At 40.6% G+C, this 27,567-nt stretch overlaps 1 protein-coding gene across 1 annotated transcript in view; it reads left to right on the top strand.

Moving 5' to 3' along the window:
• NDUFS1 (NADH:ubiquinone oxidoreductase core subunit S1) overlaps window positions 1-27,567 on the top strand; it is a 219,565-nt gene that overhangs the window by 118,314 nt on the left and 73,684 nt on the right. Inside the window, exon 13 of the mRNA XM_053698653.1 lies at window positions 14,436-14,565. Within this exon, the coding sequence (XP_053554628.1) occupies window positions 14,436-14,565 (130 nt within the window). The remainder of the gene's footprint in view (window positions 1-14,435; window positions 14,566-27,567) is intronic.

The following is a 27,567-nucleotide window of genomic DNA, read 5'->3' on the forward strand; positions in this document are numbered from 1 at the left end:
TACCACAAAATTTGGAAAAAATATATCTGTTGGTGTGAATCTAAAGGATTCCCTTGGGACAAGGTTAAGATTCCTAAGATTCTATCCTTCCTTCAAGAAGGATTGGAAAAAGGATTATCTGCAAGTTCCCTGAAGGGACAGATTTCTGCCTTGTCTGTGTTACTTCACAAAAAGCTGGCAGCTGTGCCAGATGTTCAAGCCTTTGTTCAGGCTCTGGTTAGAATCAAGCCTGTTTACAAACCTTTGACTCCTCCTTGGAGTCTCAACTTAGTTCTTTCAGTTCTTCAGGGGGTTCCGTTTGAACCCTTACATTCCGTTGATATTAAGTTATTATCTTGGAAAGTTTTGTTTTTGGTTGCAATTTCTTCTGCTAGAAGAGTTTCAGAATTATCTGCTCTGCAGTGTTCTCCTCCTTATCTGGTGTTCCATGCAGATAAGGTGGTTTTACGTACTAAACCTGGTTTTCTTCCAAAAGTTGTTTCTAACAAAAACATTAACCAGGAGATTATCGTACCTTCTCTGTGTCCGAAACCAGTTTCAAAGAAGGAACGTTTGTTGCACAATTTGGATGTTGTTCGCGCTCTAAAATTCTATTTAGATGCTACTAAAGATTTTAGACAAACATCTTCCTTGTTTGTTGTTTATTCCGGTAAAAGGAGAGGTCAAAAAGCAACTTCTACCTCTCTCTCTTTTTGGATTAAAAGCATCATCAGATTGGCTTACGAGACTGCCGGACGGCAGCCTCCCGAAAGAATCACAGCTCATTCCACTAGGGCTGTGGCTTCCACATGGGCCTTCAAGAACGAGGCTTCTGTTGATCAGATATGTAGGGCAGCGACTTGGTCTTCACTGCACACTTTTACCAAATTTTACAAGTTTGATACTTTTGCTTCTTCTGAGGCTATTTTTGGGAGAAAGGTTTTGCAAGCCGTGGTGCCTTCCATCTAGGTGACCTGATTTGCTCCCTCCCATCATCCGTGTCCTAAAGCTTTGGTATTGGTTCCCACAAGTAAGGATGACGCCGTGGACCGGACACACCTATGTTGGAGAAAACAGAATTTATGTTTACCTGATAAATTACTTTCTCCAACGGTGTGTCCGGCCCACGGCCCGCCCTGGTTTTTTAATCAGGTCTGATAATTTATTTTCTTTAACTACAGTCACCACGGTATCATATGGTTTCTCCTATGCAAATATTCCTCCTTAACGTCGGTCGAATGACTGGGGTAGGCGGAGCCTAGGAGGGATCATGTGACCAGCTTTGCTGGGCTCTTTGCCATTTCCTGTTGGGGAAGAGAATATCCCCACAAGTAAGGATGACGCCGTGGACCGGACACACCGTTGGAGAAAGTAATTTATCAGGTAAACATAAATTCTGTTTTTCTATTACATATTGCAAGATGTCATTACCTGACCCTGGATCAGAATCTACTTCTGGAAAGATGCTGCCTGATGTCGGTTCTACCAAAGCTAAGTTCATTTGTTGTAAACTTTTGGTAACTGTTCCTCCGGCTGTAGTTTGTGTTAGTTGTCATGATAAACTATCAAAGGCTGATAATATTTCCATTAGTAATAATCCATTACCTGTTGTTGTTCCTTCAACATCTAATGTTCAGGATGTTCCTGTTAATGTAAAAGAATTTGTTTCTAATTCTATTCGGAAGGCTCTGTCTGTTATTCTTCCTTCTAGTAAACGTAAGAGGTCTTTTAAAACTTCTCATATTTCAGATGAATTTTTAAATGACCGCCATCATTCTGAATTATCTATTTCTGATGAGGATCTATCTGGTTCAGAAGATTCTGCCTCAGATATTGACACTGATACATCTTCATATTTGTGTAAGATGGAGTTTATTCATTCTTTACTTAAAGAAGTGTTGATTGCATTAGATATGGAGGAGTCTAGTCCTCTTGAGATTAAAACTAAGCGTTTAAATTCAGTTTTTAAACCTCATGTAGTTATTCCAGAAGTTTTTCCAGTTCCTGATGCTATTTCAGAAGTAATTTCTAGGGAATGGAATAGTCTGGGTACTTCATTTACTCCTTCTCCAAGGTTTAAGAAATTGTACCCTTTGCCATCTGATAGATTAGAGTTTTGGGAGAAAATCCCCAAAGTTGATGGGGCTACCTCTACTCTTGCTAAACGTACTACTATTCCTACGGCAGATAGTACTTCTTTTAAGGATCCTTTAGATAGGAAGCTTGAATCCTTTCTAAGGAAGGCTTATTTATGTTCAGGTAATCTTCTCAGGCCTGCTATTTCTTTGGCTGATGTTGCTGCAGCTTCTACCTTCTGGTTGGAGGCTTTAGCGCAACAAGTGTCAGATCATAATGCTTATAGCATTGTTAAATTTCAACATGCTAATAACTTTGTTTGTGATGCCATTTTTGATATCATTAGAATTGATGTCAGGTATATGTCTTTAGCTATTTTAGCTAGAAGAGCTTTATGGCTTAAGTCTTGGAATGCAGATATGACTTCTAAGTCAACGTTGCTTTCTCTTTCTTTCCAAGGTAATAAATTATTTGGTTCTCAGTTGGATTCAATAATTTCAAATGTTACTGGGGGGGAAGGGAGCTTTTTTGCCTCAGGACAAAAAGTCTAAAGGTAAATATAGGGCTGCTAATCGTTTTCGTTCCTTTCATCAGAATAAGGAACAAAAACCTGACCCTTCCCCTAAAGGAACAGTTTCCGTTTGGAAACCTTCTCCAGTCTGGAATAAATCCAAGCCTTTTAGAAAGTCAAAACCAGCTCCCAAATCCGCATGAAGGTGCGGCCCTCATTCCAGCACAGCCGGTAGGGGGCAGGTTACGATTTTTCAAAGATGTTTGGATCAATTTGATTCAAAGTCTTTGGATTCAGAACATTGTTTCACAAGGGTACAGAATAGATTTTAAGGTAAGACCGCCTGTGAGAAGATTTTTTTTCTCTCACGCATTCCAGTAAACCCAGTAAAGGCTCAGGCGTTTCTGAAATGTGTTTCAGACCTAGAATCAGCTGGGGTAATTGTGCCAGTTACAGTTCTGGAACGGGGTCTGGGGTTTTACTCAAATCTGTTCATTGTACCAAAGAAGGAGAATTCCTTCAGACCAGTTCTGGATTTAAAAATATTGAATCGTTATGTAAGGATACCAACATTCAAAATGGTGACTGTAAGGACTATTCTGCCTTTTGTTCAGCAAGGGCATTATATGTCCACAATAGACTTACAGGATGCATATCTTCATATTCCAATCCATCCAGATCACTATCAGTTTCTGAGATTCTCTTTTCTAGACAAGCATTACCAGTTTGTTGCTCTTCCGTTTGGCCTAGCAACAGCTCCAAGGATCTTTTCAAAGGTTCTCGGTGCCCTTCTCTTTGTAATCAGAGAACAGGGTATTGCGATATTTCCTTATTTGGACGATATCTTGGTACTCGTTTAGTCTTTACATTCTGCAGAATCTCATATGAATCAACTTGTGTTGTTTCATCAAAGACATGGTTGGAGGATCAATTTACCAAAGAGTTCCTTGATTCCTCAGACAAGGGTAACCTTTTTGGGTTTCCAAATAGATTCAGTGTCCATGACTTTGTCTCTAACAGAAAAGAGACGTCTGAAATTGGTTTCAGCTTGTCGAAACCTTCAGTCTCAATCATTCCCTTCGGTAGCTTTGTGCATGGAAATTCTAGGTCTCATGACTGCTGCATCGGACGCGATCCCTTTTGCTCGTTTCCACATGAGACCTCTTCAGCTTTGTATGCTGAACCAATGGTGCAGAGATTATATAAAGATATCACAATTAATATCCTTAAATCCCAATGTTCGATCTTCTCTGACTTGGTGGTTGGATCACCATTGTTTAATTCAAGGGGCCTCTTTTGTTTGTCCAACCTGGACTGTGATCTCAACAGATGCGAGTCTTTCAGGTTGGGGAGCTGTATGGGGATCTCTGACAGCGCAGGGGGTTTGGGAATCTCAGGAGGCGAGATTACTAATCAACATTTTGGAACTCCGTGCGATTTTCAGAGCTCTTCAGTTCTGGCCTCTTCTGAAGAGAGAATCGTTTATTTGTTTTCAGACAGACAATGTCATAACCGTGGCATATGTCAATCGTCAAGGAGGGACTCACAGTCCTCTGGCTATGAAAGTAGTATCTCGGATACTTGTATGGGCGGAATCCAGCTCCTGTCTAATTTCTGCGGTTCACATCCCAGGTATAGACAATTGGGAAGCGGATTATCTCAGTCGCCAGACGTTACATCCGGGCGAATGGTCTCTTCACCCAGAGGTATTTCTTCAGATTGTTCAAATCTGGGGACTTCCAGAAATAGATCTGATGGCTTCTCATCTAAACAAGAAACTTCCCAGATATCTGTCCAGATCCAGGGATCCTCAGGCGGAAGCGGTGGACGCGTTGTCACTTCCTTGGAATTATCAACCTGCCTATATCTTTTCGCCTCTAGTTCTTCTTCCAAGAGTGATTTCCAAAATCATAATGGAGCGTTCGTTTGTACTGCTGGTAGCTCCAGCATGGCCACACAGGTTTTGGTATGCGGATCTCGTTCGAATGGCCAGTTGTCAACCTTGGACACTTCCGTTAAGGCCAGACGTTCTATCTCCAGGCCCATTTTTCCATCAGGATCTCAAATCATTAAATTTGAAGGTATGGAGATTGAACGCTTAATACTTAGTCATAGAGGTTTCTCTGATTCAGTGATTAATACTATGTTACAGGCTCGTAAATCTGTGTCTAGAAAGATTTATTACCGAGTTTGGAAGACTTACATTTCTTGGTGTTCCTCTCATAAATTCTCTTGGCATTCTTTTAGAATTCCTAGAATTTTACAGTTTCTTCAGGACGTTTTGGATAAGGGTTTGTCTGCAAGTTCCTTGAAAGGACAAATCTCTGCTCTTTCTGTACTTTTTCACAGAAAGATTGCTAATCATCCTGATATTCATTGTTTTGTACAGGCTTTGGTTCGTATTAAGCCTGTCATTAAGTCAATTTCTCCTCCTTGGAGTCTTAATTTGGTTCTGAGGGCTTTACAGGCTCCTCCGTTTGAATCTATGCATTCTCTGGATATTAAATTACTTTCTTGGAAAGTTTTATTCCTTTTGGCCATCTCTTCTGCTAGAAGAGTTTCTGAGTTATCTGCTCTTTCTTGTGAATCTCCTTTTCTGATAAGGCGGTGTTGCGGACTTGATTTAATTTTTTACCTAAAGTTGTGAATTCTAAAAACATTAGTAGAGAAATTGTTGTCCCTTCTTTGTTTCCTAATCCTAAGAATTCTCTGGAGAGATCTTTACATTCTTTGGATGTAGTAAGAGCTTTGAAATATTATGTTGAAGCTACTAAAGATTTCAGAAAGACTTCTAGTCTATTTGTTATCTTTTCTGGTTCAAGGAAAGGTCAGGAGGCTTCTGCCATTTCTTTGGCGTCTTGGTTAAAGTCTTTGATTCATCTTGCTTATGTGGAGTCGGGTAAATCCCTGCCTCAAAGGATTACAGCTCATTCTACTAGGTCAGTTTCTACTTCCTGGGCTTTTAGGAATGAAGCTTCTGTTGATCAGATTTGCAAAGCAGCAACTTGGTCTTCTTTGCATACTTTTACTAAATTCTACCATTTTGATGTTTTTTCTTCTTCTGAAGCAGTTTTTGGTAGAAAAGTACTTCAGGCAGCTGTTTCAGTTTGATTATTCTGCTTATAATTTCAGTTTTTTTCATTATAAGATTAAAACTTTTTGATTTGGGTTGTGGATTATTTTTTTCAGCGGAATTGGCTGTCTTTATTGTATCCCTCCCTCTCTAGTGACTCTTGCGTGGAAGTTCCACATCTTGTGTATCTGCTATCCCATACGTCACTAGCTCATGGACTCTTGCCAATTACATGAAAGAAAACATAATTTATGTAAGAACTTACCTGATAAATTCATTTCTTTCATATTGGCAAGAGTCCATGAGGCCCACCCTTTTTGTGGTGGTTATGATTTTTTTTTATAAAGCAGAATTATTCCAATTCCTTGTTTGATGCTTTCTCTCCTTTCTTATCACCCCACTTCTTGGCTATTCGTTAAACTGAATTGTGGGTGTGGTGAGGGGTGTATTTATAGGCATTTTGAGGTTTGGGAAACTTTGCCCCCTCCTGGTAGGAATGTATATCCCATACGTCACTAGTTCATGGACTCTTGCCAATATGAAAGAACTGAATTTATCAGGTAAGTTCTTACATAAATTATGTTTTCTAAGTAATCTCCCAAATCTCTACATATACTGTATACCTCTCAATGCTCTTTCTCAAAGTGCAGGTTCCACATAATCATTACAAAACCACAAAATAGTAGTCCTTCATCGATCTTGAATAATAATTGTAAACTACAGCTTTATGCTGGTCAATATACAATAAGAGTGTTCTCTGTGTTCCATTTCTTAAAGAAAATTGTTTTAAAACACATTTTGTAGGAAAAATAAAAAGCTGAATATACCCATACAAAATTCCTCTTGAATTCCCTTTCTACCAATGCAATTCTCTTTCATACTTTAGACTGAATTTTCTATATTGCACACAAGGGGTTTCTTCTGAATTAAAAAAATAATTGATTTATTTTTTTTCTAATCTATTCCTAATTGCTCAAATATTTCTAATTTGGCAGTTAATTCATTATTGTCATAATAACGTTATTTCAATATTCATAATAAAATTAATCTGCAAAGTGTATAAATTATGACAGAACTTTTTCAAGTACTGCTATAACCACTGAGGGGGGCAACCTATCTCCTCCCACCAGCTCTCAATGCATTGTATTCTTGTCTTGGTTGGGTCCTGGCTGTGGGAGCGGCAGGAACACAATGTATACAGAGATTTGACATCCCTTCACACGATCGCTTGGTAATGGTCATTGTGTTACTTCTCTAAGTTTGGACTGGTACGTAGTGAGTGCATAGAGCAGGAAGGACGTACTATAAATAGGAGCTGCATTAGGACCAAGGCAAGCACGGCACAGCACTGTCTGAGGGCTTCTAACCCTCAGATGAAGAAGAGTTGGATGAATAGAGGGACAATTGTCACTACCCTCCAGCTGGCCCATCCTCTTTACTGTCTTGCCGCGCTGCAATTCTAACCGAAGTGGAAATATCATCATCATAGAGAGCTCGACAATCCTTTACTGTTAGCGAAATTATTGTGGAACTCTGATTAACCAGTGCTCGACAGAAAGTTTAATTACTTTACTTCAGAACTTAAATCATTAAAAAAAAAAAAAACGGCTTTTGCATTGCCGGTATTTTACTAATACCGGCACCGGCTTCTAATAGCTGATTACCGGCTGTGCCGGTAAAATACCGGCTGGGTGGCAACCCTACTCAATATTGAAATAGTTAAAAGTATCTTGGTAAAATTAAAGCCATTTAAAGTTATACTATAAGTGAACGCGTGTTGCAAGTCTTGGTATTCATTGCTCACTGGCTATAAGGGTTCAGAGAGACAGATCTTTAGTGAGGAAAATTCTACACATATGTAATAAGAAACTAGTTTAAGCCATGACCCAATTATTCAAGAAAAAAGCAATATTATTATATTGAAGTTAACTAAACTAATTAATCCCAATGTTCCTTTTTAAAGAGGGTCTCACCTAAATTGAGTACTAGTATACTTGATCAGTCCTATGAAGGTTCTTTCACAAAAATTGAATTTATGGCATACACATATCTAAGTAACATGTCTATGCAATACAGTTAGGAATAGCTGAAATAATGACAGCTGCAGGTGTCTGATTAAAGGGAAGTAATCTAAAAATTAAATTTCTCTTGTAAGGTGTATCCAGTCCACGGATTCATCCATTACTTGTGGGATATTCTCCTCCTTCCCAGCAGGAAGCTGCAAGAGGATCCCCCACAACAGAGCTGTCTATATAGCTCCTCCCCTAACTGCCACCTCCCAGTCATTCTCTTGCAGCTCTCGACAAGGGAAGCAGCTAGAGAGATGTGGAGATTTACCTGACAGAGGCCAGGTTGTCAAAACTTCTAAATTCCTGCCGTGTTCTTTATTCTACTTCTCGCCCTTCAGTGGCTCAGTGTATGGAAGTAATCAGCATAATGGTAGTGGCAATGGACATAGTGCCGTTTGCCCGCCTACATCTCAGACCGCTGCAACTCTGCATGCTCAGTCAGTGGAATGGGGATTACACAGATTTCTCCCCTCTACTAAATCTGGATCAAGAGACCAGGGATTCTCTTCTCTGGTGGTTATCTCTGGTCCATCTGTCCAAGGGTATGACCTTCCGCAGGCCAGATTGGACAATAGTAACGACAGATGCCAGCCTTCTGGGCTGGGGTGCAGTCTGGAACTCCCTGAAGGCTCAGGGCTTGTGGACTCAGGAGGAGACACTCCTTCCGATAAACATTCTAGAACTAAGAGCGATATTCAATGCTCTTCAGGCTTGGCCTCAGCTAGTTGCTGTCAGGTTCATCAGATTTCAGTCGGACAACATCACGACTATAGCTTACATCAACCATCAAGGGGGAACAAGGAGTTCCCTAGCAATGTTGGAGGTTTCAAAAATAATTCTATGGGCAGAGGTTCACTCTTGCCATCTATCAGCTATCCATATCCCAGGAGTAGAGAACTGGGAGGCGGATTTTCTAAGTCGACAGACTTTTCATCCAGGGGAGTGGGAACTCCATCCGGAGGTGTTTGCACAGTTGATTCAACTTTGGGGCAAACCAGAACTGGATCTCATGGCGTCTCGTCAGAACGCCAAGCTTCCTTGTTTTACGGGTTCAGGTCCAGGGATCCCAAGGCAGCGCTGATAGATGCTCTAGCAGCGCCTTGGTCTTTGAACCTAGCTTATGTGTTTCCACCGTTTCCTCTGCTCCCTCGTCTGATTGCCAAGATCAAGCAGGAGAGAGCTTCGGTGATTTTGATAGCTCCTGCGTGGCCACGCAGGACTTGGTACGCAGATCTGGTGGACATGTCATTCTTTCCACCTTGGACTCTGCCGCTGAGGCAGGACCTTCTACTTCACTTGGTCTTCGCTTCATACTTTTTCTAAATTCTACAAATTTGATACTTTTGCTTCTTCGGAGGCTATTTTTGGGAGAAAGGTCTTACAGGCAGTGGTGCCTTCCGTTTAAGCTCCTGCCTTGTCCCTCCCTTCATCAGTGTCCTATAGCTTTGGTATTGGTATCCCACAAGTAATGGATGAATCCGTGGACTGGATACACCTTACAAGAGAAAACAAAATTTATGCTTACCTGATGAATTTATTTCTCTTGTGGTGTATCCAGTCCACGGACCGCCCTGTCATTTTAAGGCAGGTGTTTTTTAATTTTTAAACTACAGTCACCACTGCACCCTATAGTTTCTCCTTTCTCTTGCTTGTCTTCGGTGGAATGACTGGGAGGTGGCAGTTAGGGGAGGAGCTATATAGACAGCTCTGCTGTGGGTGATCCTCTTGCAGCTTCCTGTTGGGAAGGAGAATATCCCACAAGTAATGGATGAATCCGTGGACTGGATACACCACAAGAGAAATAAATTTATCAGGTAAGCATAAATTTTGTTTTTTGTAATTCAAAGAGATTATGCAATTTTTATATAATTTTCTGATTTACTTCTGTTATCTAATTTGTTTTGTTCTCTTGGTATACCCTTTTTTTTTTAAAATCATATCTAGTTATACTGAGTAGAAGCAATCCACTACTGGGAGCTAGTTGCTGATTGGTGTCTCTACATATATACATTTATTTCATGTAATTGGCAAGAGTCCATGGGCTAGTGACCCAAACCTCAAAATCCCTATAAATAAACCCCTCACCACACCCACATTCAGTTTTACAAACTTTGCCTCCTATGGAGGTGATGAAGTAAGTTTGTGCTTGATTTTCTTCTGTGATATGCGCTTCTCCGCATTTTGAAGCCCGATTCCTCTGAGTACAGTGAATGTCAGAGCGATTTTTTTGGCGCACGTTCGTTGACGCAAATTCACCATTTCCGGAGTCTTAGTTGACGCCAGGTTCCTTGCACAAGGTTGCGTCTGCCATGACGCGAGTTGCGTCATTTCCGGATGTTAGCGCCAAAAAATGTAATTTTATATTGCGCGTCATACTTGGCACCAAATAATTTCATTATTTAAACCCCTCTTCCTATATGCCTCTTGTCTTTTGCTATGCTGTTTGCATTTTTTTTTCCCCATTCTTGAAACTGCCATATAAGGAAATTGATAATTTTGCTTTAAATGTTGTTTTTTCTCTTACATTTGCAAGATTTCTCAATCTGATCCTGTCTCAGAAACCACTGTTGGATTCCTGCTGCCTGATAACAGTTCTACCAAAATATAAGTGTATCTGTTGTAAATTAGTAGAGATTAAATCTCCAGCTGTAGTATGCAACAGTTGTCATAAGCTTTTTTTGTCTAGCATTGTTCGCTTGCTTCAACATGCTAATCATTTTATCTGTGATGCTCTTTTGATATCATCAAAATTGATGTTAAATCTGTCTTTAGCTATCTTAGGTAGAAGAGCTTTGTGGCTTAGATACCATGTCAGCATTCCAATATTTAATATTTAAGTCTAGATTACTATCTTTCTTTCCAAGGTAACAATTTATTTGGTTCTCAGGTGGATTCAATTATTTCAACTGTTACTGGGGGGAAGGGAGTTTTTTTTACCTCAGAATAAAAGATCTAAGGCTTCTAATCATTTTTGTTCTTTTCGACAGAATAAGGAACAAAAAGCCAATCCTTCCCCCAAAGAATCTGGTTCCAATTGGAAACCCTCTTCAAGTTGGAATAAATCCAAGCCTTTTAAGAAACCAAAGCCAGCCCCCAAGTCTGCATGATGGTGCGGTCCTCATTCCAGCTCAGCTGGTGGGGGGCAGATTAAAAATTTTCCAAAACAATTGGGCAGATTCTGTCCAAAATCAATGGATTCAGAGCATTGTCTCAAGGGTATTGAATAGGATTCAGAGTAAGACCTCCTGTGAGAAGATTTTTTTTTTTCTCTCATGGGTTCCAGCAAACCCAGTGAAGGCTCAGGCTTTTCTGAAGTGTGTTTCAGATCTAGAGCTTTTAGGGGTAATTATACCAGTTCCGTTTCAGGAACAGGGTCTGGGGTTTTATTCAAATCTATTCATTGTCCCAAAGAAAGACAACTCATTCAGGCCAGTTCTGGATCTGAAAATTTTGAACCGTTTTGTAAGAGTGCCAACTTTCAAAATGGTGACTATAAGGACTATTCTGCCTTTTGTTCAGCAAGGTCATATGTCCACGATAGACTTACAGGATGCATATCTTCATATTCCGATTCATCCAGACCACTATCGGTTTCTGAGATTCTCTTTTATAGACGAGCATTACCAATTTGTTGCTCTTCCATTTGGCTTAGCGACAGCTCCAAGAATTTTTTCAAAAGTTCTCGGTGCCCTACTCTCTGTAATCAGAGAACAGGGTATTGCAGTGTTTCCTTATTTGGACGATATCTTGGTACTCGCTCAGTCTTTACATTCTGCCGAATCTCACACAAATCATCTAGTGTTTCTTCAAAGCCATGGTTGGAGGATCAATTTACCAAAAAGTTCCTTGATTCCTCAGACAAGGGTCACCTTTTTAGGTTTCCAGATATATTCAGTGTCCATGACTCTGTCTCTAACAGACAAGAGACGAATAATATTGGTTTCAGTTTGTCGGAACCTTAAGTCTCAATCGTTCCCTTCAGTGGCTATGTGCATGGAAGTTTTAGGTCTCATGATTGCAGCATCGGACGCGATCCCCTTTGCTCGTTTTCATATGAGACCTCCAGTTTTGTATGCTGATGCAATGGTGCAGGGATTATACAAAGATATCACAATTAATATCCTTAAATCCCTAAGTTCAACTTTCTCTGACTTAGTGGTTAGATCACCACTGTATAATTCAAGGGGCCTCTTTTGTTTGTCCAACCTGGACTGTAATCACAACAGATGCGAGCCTTTCAGGTTGGGGAGCTGCCTGGGGATCTCTGACAGCACAAGGGGTTTGGAAATCTCAAGAGGCGAGGTTACCAATCAATATTTTGGAACTCCGTGCGATTTTCAGGGCTCTTCAGGTTTGGCCTCTGTTATAGAGAGAACCATTTATATGTTTTCAGACAGACAATATCACAACTGTGGTATATGTCGATCATCAGGGCGGAACTCACAGTTCCCTAGCTATGAAAAGAAGTATCTTGGATACTTGTTTGGGCAGAATCCAGCTCTTGTCTAATTTCTGCGGTACATATCCCAGGTATAGACAATTGGGAAGCGGATTATCTCAGCCGTCAGACTTTACATTCGGGGGAGTGGTCTCTCCATCCAGATGTGTTTTTTCAGATTGTTCAGATGTCTGGTCTTCCAGAAATAGATCTGATGGCTTCTCATCTAAACAAGAAACTTCTCAGGTACCTATCCATTTCCAGGGATCCTCAGGCGGAGTCGGTGGATGCATTAGCAGTTCCTTGGTTTTACCATCCTGCTTATATATCTTTCCACCTGTAGTTCTTCTTCTAAGAGTGATCTCCAAAATCATCATGGAACATTTGTTTGTTTCTGGTAGCTCCAGCATGGCCTCACAGGTTCTGGTATACGGACCTTGTCCGGATGTCCAGTTATCAGCCATGGCCACTTCCTTTAAGACCAGACATTCTGTCTCAAGGACCGTTTTTCCATCAGGATCTCAAATTGTTAAATTTGAAGGTATGGGAATTAAACGCTTAGTGCTTAGTCATAGTTTTCTCTGACTAAGGGATACTATGTTACAGGCTCGTAAATCTTTTTCTAGGAAGATTTATTATCGAGTTTGGAAGACTTATATTTCATGGTGTTCTTCTCATAAATTCTCCTGGCATTCTTTTAGAATTCCTAGAATTTTACAGTTTCTTCAGGATGGTTTGGATAAAGGTTTATCTTGAAGGGACTAATCTCTGCTCTTTCTGTTTTATTTCACAGAAAGATTGCTAAGCTTCCTGATATTCACTGTTTTGTTCAGGCTTTGGTCCGTATCAAGGCTGTCATTAAATCAATCTCTCCTCCTTGGAGTCTTAATCTGTTTTTGAAAGCTTTACAGGCTCCTCCTTTTGAGCCTATGCATTCTTTGGATATTAAACTACTTTCTTGGAAAGTGTTGTTCCTTTGGGCTATCTCTTCTGCAAGGAGAGTTTCTGAATTATCTGCTCTTTCTTGTGAGTCACCTTTTCTGATTTTTCATCAAGATAAGGCAGTTTTGCGGACTTCATTTAAATTTTTACCTAAAGTTGTGAATTTTAAATTATCCCCTCTGTGTCCTAGTCATAAGAATTCTTTGGAAAGATCCTTACATTCTCTGGATGTTGTAAGAGCTTTGAAATATTATGTCGCAGCTACTAAAGATTTCAGGAAGACTTCTAGTCTATTTGATGTCTTTTCTGGTTCTAGGAAAGGTCAGAAAGCTTCTGCAATTTCCTTGGCATCTTGGTTAAAGCTTTTGATTCATAAGGCTTATTTGGAGTCGGGTCAGGCCCCGCCTCAGGGAATCACAGCTCATTCTATTAGATCAGTCTCTACTTTGTGGGCTTTTAAGAATGAAGCTTCAGTTTATCAGATTTGCAAAGCAGCGACTTGGTCTTCTTTGCATACATTTACTAAATTCTACCATTTTGATGTATTTGCCTCTTTGGAAGCAGTTTTTGGTAGAAAAGTTCTTCAGGTAGCTGTTTGTTTGATTCCTCTGCTTATGTTAAGTTTTTGTTTTTTTCCATTTATGAGAAAAACTTATTTTTTTGGTTGTGGATTTAATTTTTTCAGCAGAAAATGGCTGTTTTTTTATCCCTCCCTCTAGTGACTCTTTTGTGTGGAGTTCCACATCTTGGGTATTTCTATCCCATACGTCACTAGCTCATGGACTCTTGCCAATTACATGAAAGAAAACCTAATTTATGTAAGAACTTACCTGATAAATTAATTTCTTTCATATTGGCAAGAGTCCATGAGACCCGCCCTTTTTATGGTGGTTATGGTTTTTTTGTATAAAGCACAATTATATTTCCAATTCCTTTTTTTGATGCTTTTTACTCCTTTTTTCTATCACCCCAGTACTTGGCTATTCGTTAAACTGAATTGTGGGTGTGGTGAGGGGTGTATTTATAGACATTTTGAGGTTTAGGAAACTTTGCCCCTCCTGGTAGGATTGTATATCCCATACGTCACTAGCTCATGGACTCTTGCCAATATGAAAGAAATGAATTGATCAGGTAAGTTCTTACATAAATTATGTTTTTTGTCATTGGCTCACATGATGTGTTCATTTAGCTCCCAGTAGTGCATTGCTGCTTCATTAACAAAGAATACTAAGCAAATTTCATTACTAAAGTAAACTGGAAAGTTGTTTAATTTGTATATTCTATCTATGAAAGAAAAAGGTTGGGTTTCATGTCCCTTTTAAGCGTTAGGTCTTTTGTTTCTTTCAGCTGGCTTCACAATGATCTCCAGGTGGCTGTGGTAGGAAGTTCAGTTGACCTGACATATACATATGATCATTTGGGCGAATCCCCACAGGTACTCAAGGATATTGCATCAGGAAAGCATCCATTCTGCAAGGTTAGTCATATTTATTTAAAGGGCCATTAAATACAGTAGAATTGCATAATCAACAAATAGACAATGCAGTATGCTATGAATTTCAGTTGAGCAGTAGATTTAATTTCTTTCATATAGATGGCGAGAGACCATGAGCTAGTTACTGATGGGATATACATTCCTACCAGGAGGGGGCAAAGTTTCAGCTTATTGAAGCCCAGTTCCTCTCTAAGTACAGTGTTTGTCTGAGGGATGTGAAGGGAGTATTGCCTGATGATACCATGTTTTCGCCTATGGGAAAGCTTTTTTTGATAAGGCTCTTTGTAAATTCATCTGCTGCCTCCCTTTATAGATTGACAATATACTCTTGTACCATTAGCACTGCTGATATGTTTCAGCACTGGTTTAGCTGTCTGCTATATGTGGATGGGTGTCTTACATGGTAAGTATATAATTTTATTATATAAGACACTCACCTATGGATTGGGCACTTTTTAGGTAAAGTTGTTATATATTGTTTGTATATATGCCTTGAGTCAGTAATTCAGTGCTTTTTTTTTTAGCAACTTTATTTGTGGCTAAATATTTATCAAGGTTGGTAGAGTCTGTGAAACATACAGTTTTTTTTTTTGGAGATAGTAATTTATTTATAAATTAGGATGTTAAATTATTATGTTTAGTCTCATGGAATGTTGAAAATCACATTTTATGCACCTATAATAGAAGTATCCATTAGGCTTTGATTGTAAATACAAAAAAACAAAATGTACCTAAATTAAAGTTCTTGCCTGCTTTTTAGTGAATGAGAGGTGTATTAGAAATTCACTACAGCTTTGCTTGTCGTGCATGTGATGATGCTATTTATGTTATAGCGTGACGTGTTATCATTTTGCACCGTTTTTTTTGGTGGCAAAAATTTTTCCAAAAAAATTGCTGTTAGAAGCTCCACCCCCAGCTCATTCAGTGTTCTCAGAAAACACTTTAGAGAGCTTTCATGCAGCATTTTATAAATCAGTTTTCTTTTTTTATATACATTTTTGCTCTGTTTTCCATTCTCTCAAGCCTGATAAAGCTGATCTAAATTCTTCAGCTCAATTATGTGGCTTTTGTTTTGACAAATTGTTAAATGCTGATAATATATCTGAGTACAAATATACCCACTGTTATTTCATCTTTAATGTACATAGCATTACTGCAGAAATGAAAGATTTATTGCTGAAGCTATAGAGAAGGCAATGACTGCTATTCTGTCTTCAAATAAACGTAAAAGGGTTTTGCAACATTTTCCTAAACCTAGTGAATTAAGTTCTGACCTTCAGCATACTGATGTATCCTCTACTGATGGGGTTTCCTCTGATTTAGAGGATGCCACGTCAGAAACGGATATAGACAAATCTTTTTTTTATTTAAGATAGAATATATTCCTTCTCTCCTAAAGGAAGTTTGGTTTACTTTGGGTATTGAGGAGTCTAAACCTCCTGATGATAAAGCTAGTATCTGTATTTAAGACTACTGTTATTACTCCTGAAGTATTTCTTATTCCTGACACTATCTCCAATGTGATTGCTGAAGAATGGTCTAAGCCTGGTACCTCTTTTAACCCTTCTTCTAGGTTTAAGAAATTGTATCTTGTATCTTTTGCCTGTAGCCAATTTATAACTTTGGGAAACAGTTCCTAAAGTTCATGGGGCAATTTCCACTCTTGCCAAACGTACTACTATTCCTATGGAAGACCGTACTTTTTTTTTTTTTAAAGGATCCTTTAGATAGGAAGCTTGAAACGTATCTAAGAAGGGCATATTTACATACTGGCTATATTCTTAGAGCTGTTATATCTATGGCTGTTGTTGCTGCTTCTACTTTTTGGTTGGACAGTTTAGCACAGCAGTTGTCTTCAGATTTTGAATTATCGAACAATATTGTTTTACTTCAACATACAAATAATTTTATTTGTGATGCTATATTTGATGTTATGAAGATCAATGTCAAATCCATGTCTTTAGCCATTCTAACTAGAAGAGCTTTATGGCCTAAATCTTGGAATGCTGACATGGTGTCAAAAACTAGATTATTATCTCTCTCAAGGTAAAAATCTTTTTAGTTCACAATTGGATTATATTATGTCCACTGTTATTGGGGGTAAGGGAGTTTTTCTGCCCCAAGACAAAAAAGCTAAGGGTAAATTTAAAGCTCACAATCGTTTTCGTTCCTTTTGTCAGAATAGAGAACCGAAAACCACTCCTTCCCCTAAGGCCTCTGGCTCTAATTGTCGACCATCTCTGAATTGGAATAAATCCAAGCCTTATAAGAATTCAAATCCTGCCCCTAATCGAATAGGATTCAGAATAAGACTTTCCTTGAGAAGATTCTTTCTTACTCATGTACAAAAAAACAGTAAAAGCTCAAGCCTTTCTGAAATATGTTTCAGATCTAGAACTTTCAGGGGTAATTATCCCAGTTCCAAAGTAGAAACAAGGATTGGGGTTTTTATTCAAATCTATTGTACCAAAGAAGGAAAATTCTTTCAGACCAATTTTGAATCTGAAAACTTTAAATTGTTTTGCAAGAGTCACAACTGTCAAGATGGTGACTATGACTATTCTGCCTTTTGTTCAGCATGGTTACTTCATGTCCACGATAGACTTTCAGGACGCTTACCTTCACAATTGGATTCATCCAGATCACTATCTATTTCTGAGATTCTCTTTTTCTAAACAAGCATTAACAATCTGTCGCTCTTCCGTTTGGCCTTGCAACAGCACCAAGAATATTCTCAATAGTTCTAGATGCCCTTCTATCTGTAATCAGAGATCGTCTTTATTTGGATGATATCTTGATACTAGCTCAATCTTTTCATTTAGCAGAATCTCACACAAAACAAATTCTGTTGTTTCTACAAAGACATGTTTGGAGGATCAATTAACCAAAGAGTTTCTTGATTCCTCAGACAAAGGTCACCTTTTTAGGTTTTCAAATAGATTGTGTCCATGACTCTATCCTTAACAGAAAAAAGAAATTTGAGTCTGTTTTCAGCTTGTCTAAACCTTAAGTCTCTTATCATTTCCTTCAGTGGCTATGTGCATGGAAGTTTTAGGTCTTATGTTTGCAGCATCAGACGCGATCCCTTTTTGCTTGTTTTCATATGCGACCTCTACAGCTTTGCATATTGCACCAATGGTGCAGGAATTATACTCCGATATCACAACTGATATACTTAAATCCCAACATTCACCTTATTGTTCAAGGGGCCTCCTTTGTTCGTCCTACCTGGACTGTGATCACAATAGATGCAAGTCTCACAGGTTGGGGAGCTGTCTGGGGGTCTCTGACAGCACAAGGAGTTTCATATACCAAGTGTAGACAATTGGGAAGCGGATTATCTCAGCCGGCAATCTACATTCGGGGGAGTGGTCGCTCCATCCAGATGTGTTCTATCAGATTGTGCAGATGCGGGGTCTTTCAGACATAGATCTGATGGCCTCTTGTCTAAACAAGAAACTTCCCAGATACCTCTCCAGGTCCAGGGATTCTCAGGCGGAATTGATGGGTGCTCTAGAAGTTCCATGGTTTTACCAACCTGCTTACATTTTTCCACCTCTGGTTCTTCTTCCAAGAGTGATCTCAAAGATCATAATGGAACAATCTTATGTGTTTCTGATAGCACCAACATGACCTCACAGTTGCCAACCTTGGTCACTTCTTCTAATACCAGACCTTCTGTCTCAAAGGCCTGTTTTTCCATCCAGATCTCAAATCTCTAAATTTGAAGGCTTGGAAATTTAAAGCTTAGTCATAGAGGATTCTCTTACTCTTTTGATTCACACTATGATACAGGCTCGTAAGCCAGCTTCAAAGAAAATATATCGGCAGGTTTGGAAAACCTATATTTCATGGTGTTCCACTCATGATTATTCTTGGCATTCATTTAGAATTCCTATGATTCTTCAGGGATGGTTTGCATAAAGGTTTGTCTGCCAATACTTTAAAAGGACAAATCTCTGCTCTTTCGCTTATTTCACAGAAAGATTGCTAATCTTCCTGATGATCACTGTTTTGTACAGGCTTTGGATCTTATCAAACCTGTTATTAAATCTCTCCTTCTTGGAGTCTAAATTTGGTATTAAAGACTTTGCAGGCTCCTCCTTTTGAGCCTATGCATTCTTTGGACATTAAACTACTTTCTTGTAACGTGTTATTTCTCTTGGCTATCTCTTCTGCTAGAAGAGTTTCTGAATTGTCTGCTCTCTTGCGAGTCTCCTTATCTGATTTTCCATCAAGATAAAGCTGTTTTGCAGACTCCATTTAACTTTTTGCCTAAAGTTGTGAATTCTAACAACATTAAAAGGGAAATTATTGTTCCTTCCTTGTGTCCTAATCCTAAGAATACTCCTTTGAAAGATCTTTATATTCTTTGGATGTGGTAAGAGCTTTGAAATATTATGTTGATGCTACTAAAGATTTCAGAAAGACGTCTATTTGTTATTTTTTCCAGAAAAATTCAGAAAGTCTCTGCCATTTCTTTGGCATCTTGGTTAAAACTTCTGATTCACAAAGCTTATTTCTCAGCGGAAGCTGTTTTTATTTCTCTTGTAAGGTGTATCCAGTCCACGGGTTCATCCATTACTTGTGGGATATTCTCCTTCCCAACAGGAAGTTGCAAGAGGACACCCACAGCAGAGCTGTCTATATAGCTCCTCCCCTAACCCCCACCTTCAGTCATTCTCTTGCAACTCTCGACAAGATAGGAAGTATCAAGAGATATGTGGTGACTTAGTGTAGTGTTACCTTCAATCAAGGGTTTGTTATTTTTAAACGGTACTGGTGTTGTACTGTTTTACTCTCAGGCAGAAATTAGAAGAAGAATTCTGCCTGGAGGGGGATGATCTTAGCGGTTTGTAACTAAGGTCCATTGCTGTTCTCACACATAGCTGAAGAGTATGGGAAAACTTCAGTTGGGGGAACGGTCTGCAGATTACCTGCTTTGAGGTATGTTCAGTATTTTTATTTCTAGAGAGATGAATAAGTTCTAGAAAATGCTGACAGAGCCTTGTGTATTTGAGGTAATCTAGATGCAGTGATTTAACGACTGGGATCATGCTTACAAAACAGGGTAATACTCATGTTAATACTCGTATTACTTAGTGACAAAACGTTTACATATTTCATAAATAGGATGTTTTTTCTCTGAGGGAGATAAGTCTTTATTTGGGGCCTAGTTTTCCACATGGCTAGTCAGATACTCCTAGGATTATTTTCTTAAGGCCCCTCTGACATCCAGTACATGGTGGGAGGGGCCTATTTTTGCGCTCTAGATGCGCAGTTTCCTTCAGACTGAGACATCCAGCTTCCCTAGAGGAGTCCTCTGGCATCTGAGGACCATTATAAAGGGTTTATTTCTTTTCTAAATCGTATTTGAGGGCAGGTAGGAGCCTCAGCAGAGCTGTGGCAAGGTGCTCAAATGTCTTTTACCAGTGATTGATATTTTTTAAATCCAGTTTGGGGGCTAAGGGGTTAATCATCCATTTGCAAGTGGGTGCAATGTTGCTTTAGTCCCTTACACACACTGTAAAAATTTCGAAGACTTTACTATATTTTTACACTGTTTTGCAGTTTTAAGTGCTAGTTTTTTTCTCATAAAGGCACAGTAACGTTTTTGTTTAATTGCTGTTTCACCTTTATTAAAGTGTTTTCCAAGCTTGCTTGTCTCGTTACTAGTCTGTTAAACATGTCTGACATAGAGGAAACTCCTTGTTCAATATGTTTGGAAGCCATTGTGGAACCCCCTCTTAGAATGTGTACCAAATGTACTGAAATTTCTATAAACTATAAAGACCATATTATGCCGCTTAAAGATTTATCTCCAGAGGATTCTCTGACTGAAAAAAGGGAGATTATGCCATCTAGCTCTCCCCATGTGTCAAAACCTAGAACTCCCGCTCAAGTGACGCCAAGTACATCTAGCGCGTCTAATTCTTTTACCTTACAGGACATGGCGGCAGTTATGAATGCTACCCTCTCAGAGGTATTGTCCAAACTGCCAGGGTTACAAGGAAAGCGAGACAGCTCTGGGGCTAGAACTAATGCAGAGCTTTCTGACGCTTTAATACCTGTGTCCGATATACCCTCACAATACTCAGAAGCTGAGGCAGGTGAGCTTCTATCTGTGGGTGACATTTCAGATTCAGGGAAGGCGTTGCTTCAGTCTGATTCTGAAATGACAGCGTTTAAATTTAAGCTCGAACACCTCCGCTTATTGCTTAGGGAGGTTTTAGCGACTCTGGACGACTGTGAACCCATTGTAGTTCCGGAGAAATTCTGTAAGATGGACAAATACTTTGCAGTGCCTATTTACACTGATGTTTTTCCAGTCCCTAAGAGGTTTTCGGAAATTATTACTAAGGAATGGGATAGACCAGGTGTGCCGTTCTCTCCCCCTCCTGCTTTTAAAAAGATGTTTCCCATAGATGCCGCCATACGGGACTCGTGGCAGACGGTCCCTAAGGTGGAGGGAGCAGTCTTTACCCTAGCTAAGCGTACAACTATCCCCGTTGAGGACAGTTGTGCTTTCCTAGATCCTATGGATAAAAAATTGGAGGGTCTCCTTAAGAAAATTTTTATACATCAAGGTTTTATTCTCCAGCCTCTTGCATGCATTGCCCCAGTTACTGCTGCAGCGGCTTTTTGGTTCGAGTCTCTTGAGGAGGCTCTACAGGTGGAGACCCCGTTAGATGATATTTTAGACAGGATTAAAGCTCTTAAGTTAGCTAATTCCTTTATTTCTGACGCCGTTTTTCATTTAACCAAGCTAACGGCTAAGAATTCAGGTTTTGCCATCATGGCGCGTAGGGTGCTATGGCTTAAGTCCTGGTCAGCAGATGTTACTTCAAAGTCTAAGCTTCTTAACATCCCCTTCAAGGGACAGACTCTATTCGGGCCTGGTCTGAAGGAGATCATTTCTCATATTACTGGAGGAAAAGGTCACGCCCTTCCTCAGGATAGGTCCAATAAGTTAAGGACCAAACAGAATAATTTTTGTTCCTTTCGAAACTTAGAGTGGCGCAGCTTCAGCTTCCTCTAATACAAAACAAGAGGGAAATTTTGCGGAGACCTAACCAGGTTTGGAACAAGGGGAAGCCGGCCAAAAAACCTGCTGCTGCCTCTAAGACAGCATGAAGGAGTAGCCCCCGATCCGGGACCGGATCTAGTAGGGGGCAGACTTTCTCTCTTCGCTCAGGCTTGGGCAAGAGACGTCCAGGATCCCTGGGCACTAGAGATTGTTTCCCAGGGATATCTTCTGGAATTCAAAGGTTCATCTCCAAAGGGGAGATTTCACCTCTCACAACTATCTGCAAACCAGATAAATAGAGAGGCATTCTTACATTGCGTTCAAGACCTACTGGTTATGGGAGTGATCCACCCATTTCCAAGGGAGGAACAGGGGCAGGGTTTCTATTCAAACCTGTTTATAGTTCCAAAAAAGAGGGAACTTTCAGACCAATCTTGGATCTCAAGATCCTAAGCAAATTTCTCAGGGTCCCATCATTCAAGATGGGAGACAATCCGAACCATCCTCCCTATGATCCAGGAGGGTCAATATATGACTACCGTGGACTTAAAGGATGCTTATCTCCACATTCCGATTCACAGAGATCATCATCAGTTCCTCAGGTTTGCCTTCCTAGACAGGCATTACCAGTTTATGGCTCTTCCCTTCGGATTAGCCACGGCGCCAAGAATCTTTACGAAGGTTCTAGGGTCTCTACTGGCGGTTCTAAGGCATAGCAGTGGCTCCTTACCTAGACGACATCTTGATCCAGGCGTTGACTTTTCAAATCGCCAAGTCCCATACGGACTGTTCTGGCCTTTCTGAGGTCTCACGGGTGGAAGGTGAACAGAGAAAAGAGTTCACTCTCTCCTCTCACAAGAGTTTCCTTCCTAGGAACTCTGATAGATTCGGTAGAAATTAAAAAAATTTCTGACAGAGGTCAGGATATCAAAGCTTCTAACTTCTTTCCGTGCTCTTCATTCCACTTCTCGGCCGTCAGTAGCTCGGTGTATGGAAATGATAGGCCTAATGGTAGCGGCAATGGACATAGTTCCGTTTGCCCGCCTACATCTCAGACCACTGCAACTTTGCATGCTCAATCAGTGGGATGGGGACTACACAGATTTGTCTCCTCTGTTAAATCTGGATCAAGAGACCAGGGATTCTCTTCTCTGGTGGTTATCTCGGATCCATCTGTCCAGGGGAATGAGTTTCCGCAGGCCAGAGTGGACTATAGTTACGACAGATGCCAGCCTTCTGGGCTGGGGTGCAGACTGGAATTCCCTGAAGGCTCAGGGTTCGTGAACTCAGGGGGAAGCCCTCCTTCCGATAAACATTCTGGAGCTAAGAGCGATATTCAATGCTCTTCAGGCTTGGCCTCAACTAGCTGCGGTCAGATTCATCAGATTTCAGTCAGAAACATCACTACTGTAGCCTATATCAATCATCAGGGAGGAACAAGGAGTCCCCTGGCAATGATGGAGGTTTCCAAGATAATCCTATGGGCAGAGGTTCACTCTTGCCATCTCTCAGCTATCCATATCCCAGGAGTAGAGAACTGGGAGGCGGACTTTCTAAGTCGGCAGACTTTTCATCCGGGGAAGTGTGAGCTCCATCCGGAGGTATTTGCCCAGCTGATTCAACTATGGGGCAAACCAGAACTGGATCTGATGGCGTCTCGTCAGAACGCCAAGCTTCCTCGTTACGGGTCCAGGTCAAGGGATCCCCAGGCAACGCTGATAGATGCTCTAGCAGTGCCCTGGTCCTTCAGCCTGGCTTATGTGTTTCCACCATTTCCTCTGCTCCCTCGGCAGATTGCCAAGATCAAGCAGGAGAGAGCTTTGGTGATTTTGATAGCACCTGCGTGGCCACGCAGGACTTGGTATGCAGATCTGGTGGACTTCTCATCCTTTCCACCATGGACTCTGCCGCTGAGGCAGGACCTTCTACTCCAAGGTCCATTCAATCATCCAAATCTAGTTTCTCTGCGTCTGACTGCTTGGAGATTGAATGCTTGATTTGATCAAAACGTGGTTTCTCCAAGTCGGTCATTGATACCTTGATTCAGGCTCGAAAGTCTGTCACCAGGAAAATCTATCATAAGATATGGTGTAAATATCTTCATTGGTGTGAATCCAAGGGTTACTCGTGGAGTAAGGTCAGGATTACTAGGATACTATCCTTTCTCCAAAAGGGATTGGAAAAGGGATTATCGGCTAGTTCCTTAGAGGGACAGATTTCTGCTCTGTCTATTCTTTTGCACAAGCGTCTAGCTGATGTTCCAGACGTTCAGGCGTTTTGTCAGGCTTTGGTTAGAATCAGGCCTTTGTTTAAACCTGTTGCTCTGCCATGGAGTTTAAATTTAGTTCTTAAAGTTCTTCAAGGGGTTCCGTTTTGAACCCTTGCATTCCATAGATATCAAGCTTTTATCTTGGAAAGTTCTGTTTTTAGTATCTATCTCTTCGGCTCGAAGAGTTTCAGAGTTATCTGCCTTACAGTGGGATTCCCCTTATCTGATCTTCCATGCAGATAAGGTAGTTTTGCGTACCAAACCTGGGTTTCTTCCTAAGGTAGTATCTAATAGGAATATCAATCAGGAAATTGTTGTTCCATCACTGTGTCCTAATCCTTCTTCAAAGAAGGAACGTCTGGTACACAATCTTGACGTGGTTCGTGCTTTAAAGTTTTATTTGCAAGCTACTAAAGATTTTCGTCAAACATCTGCATTGTTGGTTGTCTACTCTGGAAAGAGGAGAGGCCAAAAGGTTTCGGCAACTTCTCTTTCTTTTTGGCTGAGAAGCATAATCCGTTTAGCTTATGAGACTGCGGGCCAGCAGCCTCCTGAAAGAATTACTGCTCATTCTACTAGAGCGGTAGCTTCCACATGGGCTTTTAAACATGAGGCCTCTGTTGAACAGATTTGTAAGGCGGCGACTTGGTCTTCGCTTCATACTTTTTCTAAATTCTACAAATTTGATACTTTTGCTTCATCGGAGGCTATTTTTGGGAGAAATGTCTTACAGGCAGTGGTGCCTTCCGTTTAAGTGCCTGCCTTGTCCCTCCCTTCATCCGTGTCCTAAAGCTTTGGTATTGGTATCCCACAAGTAATGGATGAACCCATGGACTGGATACACCTTACAAGAGAAAACAAAATTTATGCTTACCTGATAAATTTCTCTTCTCCTACATTGGTGTATCCGGTCCACGGCTTCATCCTTACTTGTGGGATATTCTCAATCCCTACAGCAAGAGCTGTCCATATAGCTCCCCTCAGGCTCCGCCCCCCTAGTCATTCTCTTTGACGCTCTAACTAGTAGCATCTCCACGGGGGTGGTAAAGAGTATGTGGTGTTAGTTGTAGTTTTTTATTTCTTCTATCAAGAGAGGTCAAAAGTCACCTGTCTCAGGGAATGAGTTTCCGCAGACCGGAGTGGATCATTGTCACGACCGACGCCAGCCTCCTAGGCTGGGGCACGGTCTCGGAGTCCCTGAAGGCTCAGGGTCTATGGTCTCGGGAAGAATCTCTTCTCCCGATAAACATTTTGGAATTGAGAGCGATATTCAATGCGCTCCAGGCATGGCCTCAACTAGCGCAGGCCAAATTCATCAGATTTCAGTCGGACAACATGACGACTGTAGCGTAAATCAATCATCAGGGGGGAACAAAGAGTTCCCTGGCGATGAGGGAGGTTTCCAAAATCATCAAATGGGCAGAGGATCACTCCTGCCATCTATCAGCAATTCACATCCCAGGAGTGGACAACTGGGAAGCGGATTATCTAAGTCGTCAGACTTTCCATCCGGGGGAGTGGGAACTTCACCCGGAGGTTTTTGCCCAGTTAACTCAACTATGGGGCATTCCAGATCTGGATCTGATGGCGTCACGTCAGAACTCCAAAGTTCCACGTTACGGGTCTAGGGATCCCAAGGCGACATTGGTAGATGCCTTAGTAGCACCTTGGTCGTTTAATCTAGCTTATGTCTTTCCACCGTTTCCCCTTCTCCCCCGGCTAGTAGCCAGGATCAAACAGGAGAAGGCTTCGGTAATTCTGATAGCTCCTGCATGGCCACGCAGGACTTGGTATGCAGACCTGGTGAATATGTCATCGGTTCCACCATGGAAGCTACCTTTGAGGCAGGACCTTCTAATTCAAGGTCCATTCGAACATCCAAACCTAGTTTCTCTGCAACTGACTGCTTGGAGATTGAACGCTTGATTCTAGCTAAGCGTGGGTTTTCGGAATCGGTTATAGATACCCTGATCCAGGCTAGAAAGCCTGTCACCAGGAAAATTTACCATAAGATATGGCGGAAATATCTTTGTTGGTGCGAATCCAAGGGTTACTCATGGACAGTGATGTGCAGTGAGGTCAGAGGCTGGTGAGGCACTAGATATGATACGCCGGAGAAACACATGTACAGAGGGCCGCAAGTACCCCCAACAGGGCAGGTTTAAATGATAGCTGAACCAGTGCACAGGTGACATAATCAGGTGATGGGTGAGAGCAAGTTAGTAACCACTGAGTTACTGATCAGTTGATTACTTCACCTGTGCACTGATTCAGCTATAATGAAAACATGGCCTGTTGGGGGTACTTGAGGACCATGGTTGAGAAACACTGCACTAAAGCACCAGCTCATCGGAAATGTATTGATTACCTAGAGAATAAAGCACACATACTCTGCTCACTGACACCCACACACACTCTGCTCACATACACACTCACACAATTCTGTGGCACAGTGTCAGTTACTAAGCAATTAGAATGATCCACAATCTCTTCTCTACTCACTACTGTATTGTAAAAATAGAAATAATTTACCATACAAATTTTACACAAAGGACAAGTTATCAATACTGCCAACACAGCTGCTGCAATATGGTGTTCAAGAAACGCATGTGCACATCCCACTTAGGTATGCTCTTCAACAAAGGACACCAAAGGATACCAAAAGAATGAAGTACATAATAAAAGTAAAATAGAACGTTTTTTTGTTTTTTTTTGTGTGCAATTTCTATCTGAATGATGGAAATGTAATTATGACTTTCATGTTCCTTTCAAAAACTAATTTGATTTGCTGACATGGGGCCAGTAACAGTTGATGCTAATTCTCAAAATATAAATAACTAGAAAAGTCTATTAAAATAGCATGCTCTACCTCAATCATGAAAGTTTAATTTTAAATGTCTCCCTTTGACTATGTGTTTAACCAGTTACTTTACAGTGGCATTATTTCTAAAAACATTTAACTGCAATAATTACATATTTCTTTCATGTAATTAGCAAGAGTCCATGAGCTAGTGACGTATGGGATATACATTCCTACCAGGAGGGGCAAAGTTTCCCAAACCTCAAAATGCCTATAAATACACCCCTCACCACACCCACAATTCAGTTTTACAAACTTTGCCTCCGATGGAGGTGGTGAAGTAAGTTTGTGCTAGATTCTACGTTGATATGCGCTTTGCAGCAAGTTGGAGCCCGGTTTTCCTCTCAGCGTGCAGTGAATGTCAGAGGGATGTGAGGAGAGTATTGCCTATTTGAATGCAGTGATCTCCTTCTAAGGGGTCTATTTCATAGGTTCTCTGTTATCGGTCGTAGAGATTCATCTCTTACCTCCCTTTTCAGATCGACGATATACTCTTATATATACCATTACCTCTGCTGATTCTCGTTTCAGTACTGGTTTGGCTATCTGCTATATGTAGATGAGTGTCCTGGGGTAAGTAAGTCTTATTTTCTGTGACACTCCAAGCTATGGTTGGGCACTTTGTTTATAAAGTTCTAAATATATGTATTCAAACATTTATTTGCCTTGACTCAGAATGTTCAACTTTCCTTATTTTCAGACAGTCAGTTTCATATTTGGGATAATGCATTTTGATTTGACCATTTTTTTCTTACCTTAAAATTTGACTTTTTCCCTGTGGGCTGTTAGGCTCGCGGGGGCTGAAAATGCTTCATTTTATTGCGTCAT

This window comes from Bombina bombina, chromosome 1 (assembly GCF_027579735.1).
Source record: "Bombina bombina isolate aBomBom1 chromosome 1, aBomBom1.pri, whole genome shotgun sequence".
Classification (NCBI taxonomy): Eukaryota; Metazoa; Chordata; class Amphibia; order Anura; family Bombinatoridae; genus Bombina; species Bombina bombina.